General features: G+C 36.1%; 1 protein-coding gene across 1 annotated transcript in view; it reads right to left on the reverse strand.

The window, feature by feature from the left end:
• TMTC4 (transmembrane O-mannosyltransferase targeting cadherins 4) overlaps positions 1 to 15,656 on the reverse strand; it is a 51,818-nt gene that overhangs the window by 11,295 nt on the left and 24,867 nt on the right. Inside the window, exons 7-12 of the mRNA XM_068677779.1 lie at positions 13,655 to 13,747; positions 10,317 to 10,478; positions 9,329 to 9,531; positions 7,488 to 7,659; positions 7,272 to 7,403; positions 151 to 230 (exon numbers count right to left, since the gene is read on the reverse strand). Coding sequence (XP_068533880.1) covers positions 151 to 230; positions 7,272 to 7,403; positions 7,488 to 7,659; positions 9,329 to 9,531; positions 10,317 to 10,478; positions 13,655 to 13,747 — 842 coding nt within the window. The remainder of the gene's footprint in view (positions 1 to 150; positions 231 to 7,271; positions 7,404 to 7,487; positions 7,660 to 9,328; positions 9,532 to 10,316; positions 10,479 to 13,654; positions 13,748 to 15,656) is intronic.

Consider the following 15,656-nt stretch of genomic DNA (forward strand, 5'->3'; position numbering starts at 1 on the left):
TATTATTATATATGGGAGACACATTCCTTTATGCAAATTGTTAGCTCTGCATCGCTGCAGAACATGAAAATGAATACCTAAGCATTTTCTCCCTGTTAAACCTTAAAGCAATTTTAGGATAGTTCAATAAAGCAGTAAAAATTCTAATACCTTACAGCTTCTCTGTAGTATTTGATTGCAGCACTTTGATTTCCCTTGTCAGCCAGGTTTTTGCCAACATTGTAGTGCACCTGAAAACACAGATGAACTTTTTTAGCCAGATGTTATACAGTCAGATATTTTGTGGAGTCAAGTTGCTAAAAATTCTTACCCCAAATAAATACAGACAGAATTTTTCTCATTCACTACTGCTTTATATTGTAGGTGGATCTCAAGACTGGACAATACAGACAATGAAAACAGCAAGATAAAATCTGAGGAATAAATTAATAAATCAACTTACCTGTTCTAGCTAGTTAAGAAAGATTTTTCACTCCCTGATATTATAAATGAGATCACGACACTGTCCCTAAGACTTTTTATATGGACACCTCTTGTCCTTCCTTGTCAGGTGACTAAGAGAAAGGCTGACTCATTCAAATCCAGCATAGCAGAAAATCTACAGCAGTATGTGTTGATTAAACTTTGCTTTCACTATAGCATAAGCTAAAAAAAAACAACACAACATTAACAGAAAAATTAAGCTAAGCTCCATATTTCAAAACAAAGAAAACTCACAAAGAATGCCAACTAGCATTCATCCCAGCCCTGCAAAAGACCCAATTATTATTGTCTTGATACAATAATGCATCAAACAACATTTCTGGAAAAAAATAAATCATGTGTGGCATCATGTTGAAGACCTTGACTGTTCAAAAGCAGAGAATGAAGGGAGGATCTAGGGCTTTGGGATAACTACAGGGAAGAAGATCTTTATCATTTGAATTTATGATAAGGATTAAAGGATTAGGCAGGAATTTCAGGAAAAAAAAATCTTAATTGGAAGACATTTTGTATCCTACTTTAAGACTACATTACATGGTCAGAGGAAGACTGAAGTTTAGAAATAAAAGTGTTTTGAGTACCAAGTCCTGCAAACAGACTTTTCTGCAACTAGACCAGAATTCATTCTGTAAATTACCTTACTATTTGAAATTAAGTTGTATGCCTCATCTAAAAAACTCTCACACTGTAATTTTTTCCATACCTCGAAAATCTAATTTAAATCCCTTCAAAAACACTACGCAGAAATTACTTCAGACTGAAGTACATAAATACAGGTTTGTAATACACTTAGATAACTCTAATTCATGTTATACAGTCAAAAAAAAGTACTTAATCTCATGTGTCCATCAGAGGATTAATTTTCATTGTGTTTGGCACAATACCTGGGACCCATTGATCCAACACACAGAGTTATGCTTCAATCTAACTGTTATAGTATTTAGTTGTTGAATTCCACCTCTACGTGATTGTGACTATGCTGTAACATGCCATCAATAAATCAAATTAAAACTTGTTTTCCATGCTCTCTAGAATAAGTGAAAAAGTAGTTTCACTGGTTTTAAAGATAGCAAAGATGCTGTAAGGCTTAATAAGTTTTCACAGAAGCAGCTCCTTAAGCTGTAAGGCACACAAATTCGGCATCTAATAAAAGCTCTAGTACAGCTTTCAAGTAGAAAAAAAAATAATCCAGGGACTTCCTTTGTACATTCATACAAATATGACAAGGTCCACTCCAAAGAAGCAACAGAATGGTACATTTATATCAAGGCATAGCCATTTATAAAGATCACTTGACTGTGACAAAAAATAGAATGGCACTGCTTTCCAATGAGTCATTACAGTAACATGATACACCTTGAAAAATGCTTCTTAGGACTTAGTATTATTTATATTATGTCTTCAGGAAATTTTTCGGCACACTATGACAACATTCTTACTAAACTGGATCTCTGTGATTATATATACTGAAGTTTACAGACTCAAAATCTATGTAGAACAAATTAGATTACTAAATATTGCTGTACTCACAGATAAAAGATAACTTGTGGCAAAACAGAAAAAAAAATCAAGGAAGAGTTCACTCAGTAATGTATATTACCCCTTAAAATACCTGAATTCACATTTCAATATCAGCGAACTAAGACTACATTCAGTTTCTTCCTCTAAAATAGTTTTGATTGCCTTTTTTTCTTATTGTTTTACATTTTTCAGAAATTGTAAGTATTACTGCAAGAAAAAAAATTTAATAAAAAGAATGAGGACAGAGCATACAAGAAAAAATTTCAAAAAATATGTTTTAGCTATCTTGCGTTATGAACATCCAGTCAGCATTTCACTTTCTGATTCTACTCATTCCTCAGTTTCTTAACATCCGTTTCTATTTAAAGCAGCAGTGGAAAGCATATTTTTCTCATGTAAACAGAACTGTGTGTATTGCAAAAATCCAAAAGATATCAATTATTTAAAGTCAAAACATCAAATGAAATATTAAGTGTACATACATATTTTGTGAACTGAACTAGAAAGATGTATTATAGCATTAAAACCAATAACAAGACTATTTACATTGTATTTCTTCTGTCCTCAGACAGTTTCTGCATGAAAGGAAGTGATATTTCTAAACAATACTCCCGAAAATTAAGAGTTCCTTGTTGTATGTATGTTTCCTAGCTTCCCTTCAAGACAAATTGAAGCCTTAGCTCCTCTAAATATGTTGGTGACAAAGAAAGTAAGAGAAGAAAAATTATAGCAAGCAAACCAAAAGAACCCCTCAGCCTAATATAAATACCCAATGATGAAAAGGGCTTTCAAGATAATTTTCAATGGGTAAATATGCAGCAATACACACACACACACACATATATATATTTAAATGCAGTAAGTTTTAAAAACAGAGTCAGGAGTTTTTTTTAGGCATACAGAATCACTTGAAAGGTGCAGGTTACTTTTGCTGGACAGCAATGTCTCCCACTTCTTTTGCCATTAGAGACAGATGCCAAGATGAGCCTTTTGCTCAACCAGGGTTATAACAACCCACATGCCCTCCGCTAAGCACAAGGCTGTAATTCTCCTTGCTCTCTCCTATGACCCCTATCTGCACAACGTGGGGACAAACACTTTCAATATGCCAGTGGGAGGGAAAAATCTGGCTTTTAAAAATGAAGGGGGCAGTGTGATGTTTTAAATTTAATCTCTGCAGACGTTTTTCTTCTGCCTTTGATTGATACTGCCCAGGACAACCTGGGAAAGGATTTTCCTTTCCTGGTTAAACATTTAAGAGCAGATATACCATTTCATTTTCAGATGAGCATTAATGATGGATATTAACTGGAAATGACACATTACATTATGCCCACTTGCTCCTTTATCAAACTTAAACAGGTAATTACTTTACAGTAATAGCTCTAAAATGAACATTTCTCAGGGATGAATAACAACACAGCATTCTCTGCAATGAGGGCAATTAGGAAAGAGGAAAGTACTAAAAACACCCCATGAAAAAAGTTGGTTATCTCAACAGGCATGCCATATTTAAAGTTAACATAATCATGGCACCACAGCCTAGCCCAAGAACTGAAAAACAGTCTTAAGACTCTGTTGTACATTTTCAGCATTAGAACAGCTTGTCTTTGCAAACTATTAGAGGTATAAGTTTGTCATGAAGCATTAAGAACAAAGAATGGTTAGTAGCACATTCATAACTTCCTCAGTATTCCAGGTTTTGCTACTTGTTTCTTCTGAAAAACCGTGGTTATTAAATTCTATTTGGTAAATGAAAGCTGGTAGCATGGGGAATGTTAACTTTTTACAATTATTTAAATTTAGCTATTTCCAATCTACCAGAAGAGAACGGTCACTATTTCTCATGTATTTAATGATATTCTTCCAAAATTTAATTATATAATTAATTAGATGAAGTCATCCAGAAATAAGAACTGTCTCTGGATTCTGAAAAATTGCCCTGGCTTTGCTAAGAGGGAAGAAAAAAATAACTTGACATTTCCAACAGTAACCTACTGCATGGCAGAAAAGCCAACAAGATGAACATCTTCAGGAATAATCTTCAAAAATCTAAAGGAAACAACGTGTACCAAGCTCAGAGAGTGAAGAGCAATACAGCAATGTCTAGAAATAGTGGACAGCAGTAGAAGGGCAAAATCTCATGTCACCTTATGCATCCACATCTGAGGCAGCTGTCAAGACTTCTTTCAGAATCAGTGGAAAGAAACACACAGAACAGGGTGCAGTCCTTCTGGCCTGTGACAGTCACATAGCTCAAGGTGACAACAAAACGTGCTAAAAGGGACAGTTTTTCCTCCAGTTAAGAAGGGAGCCTATCTGGCTTGCTCAGATGTAGACATCTAAAGCTAAGGGGATGAATCCTAAGCCAGTAAGTAGTCTGATATGGCAAAACTGTAGTTAGGCTTTCATCATAGCCTGTAATTAGATATTCCAGTACTTCAACAAAGCACTCCAGGATTAAGTTGCAACATACTGACATCAGTGAAAAGATTCTGAATTAGATCCAGTGAGCCTTTTCTAAGCCATTAGCACGGAATCATTCCAAATTTATAAACTACCTGTAACATATTATTAACATATCAGGTGGAAACAGTCTATGTAACTGTTCACAAAATCTGCCTTAGTAGAAAAGAGAGGCCTGGCTCTAACTTACACTAGTGCTTACCACCATTGAACTCCAAGAATTCAGTGAATCTATGCTGTATGCAAAAATGGAAGTGGAATACAGGCACCTTCTGCTCATCTAAGCAAAATACTGTTAAGTGTATTCAAAAGGTATACTATACACTGTATATAGACTAACAACCTTTTAAACCAACTTAAGCATAGGACCAAGCAAGAGTGACATACTCCTGGATGTAGCTATAACACGCTCCTTTCTCTCTCAAATAAATAAATACACACACATTACATATTTAAAAATATGCAACAGATTCTCTTTAGACAGAGCTGCCAGACTGTTCTGTGTCATGAACTTAAAGTCAAAAATCTCTGTAACTTCATTATGGTATGTGATTATTTCCAACACACTCCAAAATGACTAGGCCATGTTTATCAAAAATGATACTAAATTTCACCACCTTGAGCCAGATGCATCCATCAGTCAAGGAGGCAGATTTGATACTACGCCAGAGAATCTGATTTAGTGCAGTTTCCACACCTCCATCTAAGAGAGATATTTAAAAAGGTGAGTATGAAATTAGAGAACTATACTATTTAGAATCAAGATAAATTTATTTTACACTGCTCATATACAGACAATTTGGAATTCAGAAAAGCTGTTCTACAAAGCTTGAAGTAGGAGCTGCAGCTTTTGTTGGTAGTTGCAAAACACCTGGAGACACTAGGGCCCTGCTACATAGGGGAATTAAAGCATGAGCACTTTACACATATTAAAGATGCTCCAAGAAAAATGATAAAAAACATGTTATTATCTACATTCATCTTCTGGTCTGCATCAGCCTTGCACTGAAATAAATGGACTAATGAAAAGTCCCGTGGAGTCAGCTTTAAGGGAAGTCTGCAATTTCATGACAAGAAGAGATCAAAACAGAACCTAGCTCCATTTTTTACATTTACGTTGGTTAAAATTGACTGAAGTCCATGAAGGAAAAAAAAAACAGATTGGCTTTTAGGCATGGACTCTCTAACACTCTTGCCTAGTAAAGTTCCCTACTAATGTGATTTCAAAGTGACTCCTTAAAGAAAATTGGAATGTGAGTCTATAAAAACCTCCCCGTACACATCACCATGCTCTCCATTTGTGCAAGCTGTCGCAAGTAGCAATACAGTCCAGGCATGTCTAGAGGGCCCACTGTTGACAAACACAAGCTCATTTTCCCTGTACACTCATTGGCTTCGAACCAGCTGCATTAGTTCAGTAGCTTGCACACAGCTTATCGGCTCAAGCACAGCACTGTGCGAACACAGCTACACAGCTTCCCAGCCAGACGTGGCTTGTGTCCAAGGACCTTGGAGCCCAGGCAGAGTGGGGATCTGTCTAAAGTACTCTTGCCATAGCAGATGGATGGAGCTACACACAAAGAAACAGATTGCATTTGCTCCATTTATAGTATGCACTTGTCATTCAGAAGACAAGATACACTGAGGTCATCATTAAAAAGGAGATGGTTGCCTACCACTGCCACAATAAAATGCTACAGCTCTTTATCTATGTATCGAAATTTGAGATTATTCAAAGACATCACCATCCTGTAAATATTGATCATAAACGTGTTTTAGAGCTCATTGATGCCTATTTGTATTCCAGTGTGTGCTAAGTTTATCATTCCCTTCACAAAGTTGAGCGTTTCTTGGCTGTTTAAACTCTGTATCTTCATCCGTATTTTCTAGGTTACAGAAATCTAATCTTTCAAAACATCTGTGTGTTGTTATTAACAAGCTGTGGATTCCTATTCCGAGGCTCACTGAAGATAGCGTGTCCTAAAATTCAGACAACATCAGGGCTCTGTGGTACACTCCAACAGATCCCAGCCTCAGCTATCGAAGGACTGCTGCAGAGCTCACCTCTAATGGCAGGCTAGATGCAGTCTATGCTACACCGATGCTCAGAGCAGTGAAACATCTTATCCAGTCCCATCTCAGACCTTTTCCCTCACTAACATTTGCAAGGGACATTGCAGCTGTCCTCATTGCCTGTGTCTGAAGACTAACTAGCTCATTCAGCTGCTGTTAAAGAGCAGAAGTAGGAACAAAGATTTTATCCCATGTCCTGCAACTAAGCAGATGATATGCTTCTTTCTCCCTTAGCTGTGCTGGCTATACGCACCACTGGAAGGTACAGAAAGAAGATTATAGCATAGGAATTATTCAGGTGAATACATTTCAACTTACTTACATCCTCTTTGATATTTTGTTGTAACAATCTGCAATTATGCATACAATTCTTTTAAGAGATTTTCCTAGCACATCTGATTTGACTGGATGCTTTTTCCTGAGGTATATTCCCCTTTCTCCTCCCCCTCCTCACTTCCACCCTCAAGTTCTGAATTACAATTTCAGAACAATAGAAAATTGTAATTTGCACTGTCGGTATTGACTGTGCACTGTGTACTGACCGTGTTAACACCATAATTTAGGTGTCTGATATGTCATATTTTTGCCCCAATCAAGACTGAGGTCTACTATACCACAATACTTCAATTACACACAACCTCTTCCACTCCAAAATTCAAAACACTTTCTAAAAAGAAAAAAGAAAAAAAAATAAAAAAAGAAAGATTCAAAGTCCACAACTGACTTACTTTTGCATTTAGAGGGCACACAGACAGTGCACTCCTAAAAAGCTGTTCTTCTGACCTCCACTGACTGCTGCGGAGCGCACAGCGCATAACGTTTATCAGTAAGATTCCAAGGACTGCGACAGCAAGAATTTTCTTAAAGAAAGAGAAACAAGGTAAGAACAAAACCATTCAACTGAAACACTTCATCATCAGCCTTAGTGATTGTTTTGATAATACCTTTTTCTTGGCTTGCTTACTCAAGAGAGTAAATCCATATGTAAACAGAATACAATAGCCAATGCTGGGGAGGTAGATGACTCTCTCTGCAACTACAAATCCTACACGGAAGAACAGGTTACTTGCAGGAAGAAAAGGGATAATAAGAAATCCAAGTCCCAGTGTAAGAATCCTGCAAACAAGAAACAGATTCTCAAGTTAACGACAAAGTTTAATAGAATACCTTTTCCACTTAACATATAAACTTTATTAAAAAAACAAACAAACAAACAAACAGAAATGTGTATATGAAGCAGGGCATTCTAAAGCAGCCCATGGGAGCTAAATAACAAAATCAGATTATGTTTCAATAACATTTTGACACTTCTTCCCAGAATTCTAGCTATAATTCCCAGAAAAGCAGTGTTCATGCTTCCAGAGCAGAAAATAAACCCATTAAACATTAATTACAGAATTCCTATTAAAAATATATGGGAAAAAAAGCAATGAAAAAAGTGATCTGTCTAGTTTTGTAACTAGTAAGTCAGTAGCACAGGGAAAAAATATAGGTCACTTAAAGAACTTAGGTACATTTCCCACTGAGAGTGTTGTCTTTCCTAACAAAGACATCAATAACAGAATCCATTGTGTTTAACCATGTGACAGTTACTCATCTATACTCTCCACAGTCATTGGAGAGAGGCATTTCTCAAAGGCAGTTCATCTTCCCTGTTTTAGGTATCTACGTTAGGAATGAGTAACACTCAGCAGGTAACTCTTCATGGTCTATAGAAAACTTACGACAACTGAGAGTAGGAACCCTATGTCCATGTCAGGCCACAGGCTTGCTAGTTTTCTATTCCAGTTTATTACAAATAAGTCTCTATACTATAATGTAAATGACAAAATGACAAATCTAGAGTGAGGTACTTCTTAGTCTCGTCTCCTCCCTAATTGTCCTTGGCTTTCACTTTACTTTTGTCTTTATTTTTACAAAAAAAAAAAACACAAAAAACCACAAACCAACACCTGTTCAGCAATATTGGCTCAGTGAGTATTTAAAAGAAAACATGAAGACACTTGTAACAAGTGTAAACCCCCTTCAAAATGGTTTTATCTGTGCAAATGATTATGGGAATAGAGGAAAGGAAGTCTAGTGGGATGACAGCCTTTGGGGAGACACAGGGAAAGAAATTAAATTACAGAATACCACAGAAATAAAAAGAAAATATTTGGTACTCTGAAAAACAGGATGACCTCATTATGACTGAACTGCTAAAAACGTTAAAGAGCTTAGAAATTAATTATACATAAAATCCACGGGAATGGACAAAAGTTAACAGAAGTTAAAGAAGACCTTAATAAGACAGAATAGCTTACAACAAATTTGTAGTTTCTTTTGATAAAGTACAAGTTGTTTCCTCATGGTCAGCCTTCTATTTTTTAATAGTATATCCAGCATTTCTACCTCCTTTCAAGGCGTATCTCCTCTCTCTTTCATTATTAGGAGAGAAGATTAAAGGAGATGATGACTTATAAGCAGCAAGGGCAACAGCAGACTATTCTGTTCTGAGCAGAGATTACTTTTTACCACCTACAGTGTTAAGGATCTCAAAATGCCATTTCAGGAGAAAAATAAAGCAGCCATCCATACCTCCCCCTCTAAGTCTGCTTCCCACTAGCCTGTGTACAGTGATGGACCCAAATTGGGATAAACTGTAATGACAGCTATAAATATTTATTTGAACTGCATTTGCTAGACACTGGTTCCACTGAATTGTTAAAATTATCAGTACTGAATTTAACAAAATAATACTGTACTCAAGTTGTCCGGGCATTTAAAATTCATCACTGTCTCTTACCTTCTCTTATGGCTGTCTTCTGAGCACAGAGCTTGGCATATCAGGCCAATTAGGCAGAACCAAAGTGCTGCTAGTGCAATTATCCTCCAGTCGCTGACGGATTTAATGAGGGGTATGCAGCCCATTGACCAATCAAAACACAGCCACCAGGGACATAACAGCAACCATGCATTCAATGAATAGTAGTAATTATAGTTTATAGCCTGTCAGTCAAAAAGAAAACAAACGTTTATTTGATACTAAACTTAAGTGCGAGGTGGAGAAACTTTAGTTCTTGTTTTCTATCATTTCTGCTATTGTAAAATGTTTCTTATACAAAAAGAGGCCGTGAATACTGTTATATTACATCTAATTGCATATTTACTTAATTTACAGCTGTGAAATTATTATTTTTAATATAGTTACGTGGTTCTCCTATTCAGAGAAGGGAAATGCAGTTCTATGTTGTGCAACCAATACCCACATGTAGAAAGAATAATTTCCCAGAACAGGAGGAAATGTCAAAAGACAACACCTTTCTTTCAGTCTTCATCTCCAAAGCCACGTTTAATACAGAGGTATAAAGCCAATACATACTCCAAATGCACCAGACCAGAACTTTATGCTATTTTCTTCAATTGTGAAAGAACAGATGAAGAGTCAAATACAGTATGTGGAAAAAAGGAAGAAATCCAGCAAAAGCTAAACCCTTGCATTCATGAGACAAGTAGTGAGTAAATGGAATGTACTTCAATGCGTACAGAGCATGCTAAATTTGCTAAATTGAATGCAAAGAATATACTTTTTTTTTTTTTCCTTTTTCTCAAATTGCAAAAAAATCTTCACAGAAGCACAAGGGAAGGTGACTCATCACACATCTCAAGATGTTTAGACTGCCCGCTTTATTGTTTCTTTGAGGCACAGAAAAGAAAATTTAATTTGATGACAAAGACAAATGCTCTGAGCTTGCCAGAAAAAAAAACAAAACAAAACCAACTTCATAACTTACTCTCACAAACAGACTATCTGCAAATGAAGCTGGGTTGTCTACTTCAGTAAAAGCCGGTGGCCCTGTGCCCATAATCCTCCAGCGGATATAAAGTATACTAGCCCCTCCAGACATCAGAAGAGTTATCCTGAAAAGCAGCCCCTTTCTTAACAGCCCGGCATTCTACAGGAAGGAAAGAAAAATAACATTAAATAAAAACAAACAATATTTTATTCTCATCCTGCCTATATTCACATCTTTTTTTGTGACCATCTCAGAAAAAAGAGGCTGTCAACTGACATTTGTCTTTCTTCTGCAGTTAACAAGAAAGGTCTCAAGTTTTACTACAATTAATTGCAAAATATTTTTTGCAAACATTTTCATTTCATTTTCAATTTGAAAACTTTTATTGAACAATTCTCTTCTACAAATCCTCAGTGATTTTACAGTTGATATAATTTCACACATCAATTTTTGACAAGGAATTTGTGAAGAATGTAGTCTTTGGTATATACCACATTAAACTGATTAATGCAGGACAGTTTTTTCCACCAAAAGTTTTTTTCCACTTAGGTCTATTTAGGGGTAAAATTACATGAGTGCAAGAAAACTGCACAACTCAAAGCTGGGGGAAAATTAAAAAAAATTTCACAATCAAATGCAATTAAAAAGCCACACAGGCACCAAAGTCACTTTGGTCAGGTTAAAATTTTCCAGGAGCTATAAAAGAAATAATCCTGTTTTATCTATAGTATTAACTCAGTTGATTTACATTACAGGTTTTATAACATACACGTTAGGGTCTAAAGAAGGCAATTCACTTAAAAGCAAGAAATCTGAGTCCACACAGGTAAGTGATGTCATAGAAGTTAAATTTTACAGACTTCTGCTTCTTCCCTGTGAATTATAACTCTTCTTCTTCATGCTTGCACCAGTTTCATAAATGAAAAAAAAACAAACACAACCAAAGAAAAATAAAGACTGTTGTGTGCCACAGAAGTTCTTTACCCCTTTCCAGAGACTGGAAAGAAAATCATGAACTAAAATGATACCCATGTCACAACTTCAAGATGCAACCCCAGTCTTCCAGCACCCTACCCAGATAGCAAGTGTTAACTCAGATGGGAAGTAAAGGACCTAGCTTCTCTCTGAGTCCCTGTGTTACAGTGCTGCAGGGCTCCCTAAGAGCTGCCTGAATCCTGATGGCTGAAACTAACCTACAGAGCCTCGGTAAGTCATCAGAGATGCAGAAGATTGAAAGTGAGAGCTTCTCTGAAATGAGGGGTCATTTGAACCACTTCCCCCCCCCACTGAATGTGCCTGAAAAGGAAAATGTTGATAAACTGTGGATTTTTACATGGAAAAATTGACTAGATCCTGAAAAATATGGTTATGTGATCTCCAGCTTTCCTTTATTCCTACCTTCCTTCCTTAATTTGGTATGCTTCTATTATCGTAAAAAGCCTATCTGATAGTTATACATGATCAATTCTCTATGTCCACCATAGCAGCTGACACGCTGATTATTATTACCTATGATTGCAATATGCAATTATTTAGATCAATATTACTTATTTCTGAAGACTAAGAAAAAAATAGGCTTGTTGCATAAAGTAAGAGATCCAACAGTGTCTTGGCTGAAGGTATTTATTCTCTAAAATGACAGAAAAAATAAGTTTAAAAGCAATATTCTGACGGGCTTTTAATATTTGTAGCTGACAATAGAGTCATCATAAAACACTTAATTGAATGTCTAGGGAAACAAGTTTGTATTGTTGATTTTACATAAGCTAGCCTTTGTGCTCAAATGGCTATTTTTGCACATCTCAGAAACCAAAGTCGATACAATGAAAATCATTCCTAAAAACTTGCAACAAAATTGTGCTACAAAGGAAAACAGCATAGTGACAATTAATGTCTTATTGCAGAGTTACTAAACAAAAACTCTTATTCCGGATTTCATTTCATTTAACAGCTCCTCATGCAGCTCCTCAAAGGCCACATTTCACAAATCACAAAATCTCTTAGTAAGCAGAATTTAAGAAGTTGAAGAAGCGTTACCATATGTTACAGTCTTTGATTTAGAGTTAACTAAATCTGGCATGAAACTGAAATTTATCTCTCAAATCAAGAGGAGAAAAAATCTGCAAGTAAGAGAATTTAAGACCTGACATTCACCAAAACAAAACAAACTTTAAATACACTTCAATGAAAAGACCACAACAGATTCTTGTAGTTGGTAGGAGCTAAAAGTAATTACTCCTATTAAAATAAGAAAAAAAAAAAGACATACAATGCTTTCTTCACCCAGACATCACCGTTTAAAAGTCACAAAACAGAAGCACAATGCTTTGAGTTATTCATGCTTCAAGAGTAATCCTCCAAAAAAATGTTCACCTCTGACACATTTCCAACACTTTAATTCTGAACTTGATCTGCTTTAATTCTCTACAGCTCTTGACTCCTTTTCCTCATGCTAGTTGATTAGTCCCATTACACAACTCAATTCTTCAGCATTCTTATTTGCTGCCTGAAGTACTTCTCCATCCCTCAGCCATTCTTGCCCAAATCTATTGTTTCAGTTCTAGAGATTTCAGTTTCACTGATTTCCCCACAAAGCTCCTCAAGAACGTTTCCATTTCACTCTCTGTGAAGGAATTTAAAAGTCCTGTAGGACTTGCGTTACTCAGAAATATGAGCAAGACTTGTCTACAGTGAAACCACTGACCAATGCAGTCTCCAATGAATATTCCTTTGCCTTGCTAAAGCTTGCACCAGAGAGGCAAATGGTTTAGCTGTTCAACAGCAGTGATGTTCTAGTAGGCTGTTTATTTGGTTGTTACCAATTGTCCACCTAAAGATGAATGTTTCTGTGATTTGTTTATGATCAAGATCTCACAACAAATACTAGGTGTTACATTCCACTTGAGCCAATATTAGATAGAGTAGTACCAACAAAAGTCAAAAATTCAATCCTTAATGACTATTTGTGCTTAAATATTTTCACTTTCAAGTTCCCAGGCTACTCGGAACTGTCTCCTGTTTGGTATTCTAGCTTCTGACCCTGCGGAACTTGTTGCATCAAGCAGTCAGCGCTTCCACACCACATTTTTAAGATATTGTTGAGAGAAGCATGGAATGGATTTCTGTATTCAATGCATTTCTAACGTTATTCCATTACCACTCATGTTGAGGAGATGTCATAGCCCATTGCCTTACTTAGCTGACTGAAAATACCTCTCATTTTTATTTAACTCTCAGCAAAAACAAAACTGCCAGAAGTTTTATCTTTGTCTTATTTTTATCTTTGTACTTGACTGTCTGATTGGCAAGAATGAACAAAACCTCTAAGGACTCACCTCCAACAACTTGTCCTTACGTATTAACTTTTGAATGAACTCCAAAACATTTAGCTTGTTAATCACCAGTGCATCGAACACTGCATTCAAACCCTAAGCAACCAAAAGAAAAATAAGAACATAAGACAAAGTAGCTACACAAAAACAGTTTTAAAAAGCGCACCTTATATTCCACTTCTACCATGAGCTATTATACATCTTAATTCTGCTTTCAAACAAGTAGATAATAGATACCTTGCTAGTAACAACGGCAGAATAAGAAATTAACAACCTGAGCTCAGATGAGTAGAGCATCACATTATTGTAATGCAAATGCACCTGCTACATCTGATACCAGGATATACCAGGGATACCATGTACCAGCAAGCTACACCCCATATGTATGGTTACAACAGCATTGAACCACCTATCTGTCTGCTCTCTGCTTTCTTTCCTAAACGTTCTGCAGTGTAAATTCTGCAGTCAAGAGGTAAGGCTTTTGTCCAAGTGAGGTGGAGTTTTTTTAAGACTTTTTTTTTTCTTTTTTTCTGTGCAGCATAGTATCCTTTGACTGACAGGTTTCAAAAATATTAAAAGGTACATAAATTGTCACAACAAGCAAAGGCTGAGAAAGATTTTACATGGGTATCAGGCTTTGTTTTCTTGCAATTACATCAATACACACAGTGGAAGTTGCTGAAAAAGAAAAGCAGAGTTCTATGTAACATTAGCCACTACACATAAAACTAGAGAATAATCAGCTCTTTGCAGGACTATACTTGCACATATTTCCCCCACAGAAACAAAAAAAGTATATCCAGAGGTAATTCTTTTGAGGTCAATTACGTAATTCTGTCAAGGTCACCAGTAAAATCCAAACTCAGTGTTCCAGCAATCACCAACCATGACAATTCATGAATACTTAGCCTACATCCTAATACCTTCAGAAATTACCTCAATGTAATGTAAACTAAATGGGGAAAAAAAGTCATGAAAAATATCTCCTGGCAAGGTAAAGAGTGAGGACACCGGGAGGCCGTAAGTCTCTTTTTAACAGCCAAAGGGAGAAGAGAGAAGATAGGCTGGAGAGCTGGATGGTTCCACGTAGAGAGATCATCTGGCAGGTACAAGGCTTATGGCTCACTTACATGGAGATTAGGAAAGCAAGAATCTTGCTGAAAAATACATTCAGCCTACAAGGAATCTTTTTAATGTATGATATATCCCTTTATCCCTCTGACCTTTACCCTTCAACTCAAGGATAAGTATCATCATCCTAGCAATGCAACAGCAAACAAAAAATCCAGATCAAATAACAATTCTGTGTCTGCTAGCTCAAATAATTACTTCATGCCACTAGAAGAAATAATCACACTATGTTTTTTAAGAGAACTTCTGTTTTCTTCACAGATACCTTTGAAAAATACATCAGCCTGTGAATGTCTATCAAAAAATAATGTCCTACAGTAAGATGTTTTCAGTAATTTCTTCTACAATTTTTTCTAAGGCTGAGAAGGTCCTTGCTGCAAAGAATTCATCTGATTGCTTTATCTATGTTATTTAAAGCTACAAATCAGATTTACTGATACAGATATACAACTACGCAAAAGGTATAAATCATCGATGTAGCATTACAGGTAGCTTACCGGATCACCCAAAAGAGACTTTTCACTTAAGTAACAGAAAGCAAGAGTAAAATGAACGTGAAAAGTAAGTACATCTGTTTGCATAGACTGTTTACATAAGAGATGGAAATAAGAAATTCAGTATTAGAAATACATAAACAATTACCCTACTTATAATTAGAATGTTCAAAAAAAAACAAGAGGGTGGAGCTTCTAAAAACAGTCTCCTCCAGTTCATAGACTTCAGAGAGAGGTTTGTAGATCCATTACCTCAACAATTATACATTCAAAACCAAGGCCAACGAATGTGATACACAGTGAAACTAACACGGTGAATCTTAAATTTTGCAAGAAATTAACAAGATACATGCGAACTGCTTACAAAAGATAAAATGAAT

The sequence above is a fragment of the Anas acuta genome, chromosome 1 (genome assembly GCF_963932015.1).
Source record: "Anas acuta chromosome 1, bAnaAcu1.1, whole genome shotgun sequence".
Lineage (NCBI taxonomy): Eukaryota > Metazoa > Chordata > Aves > Anseriformes > Anatidae > Anas > Anas acuta.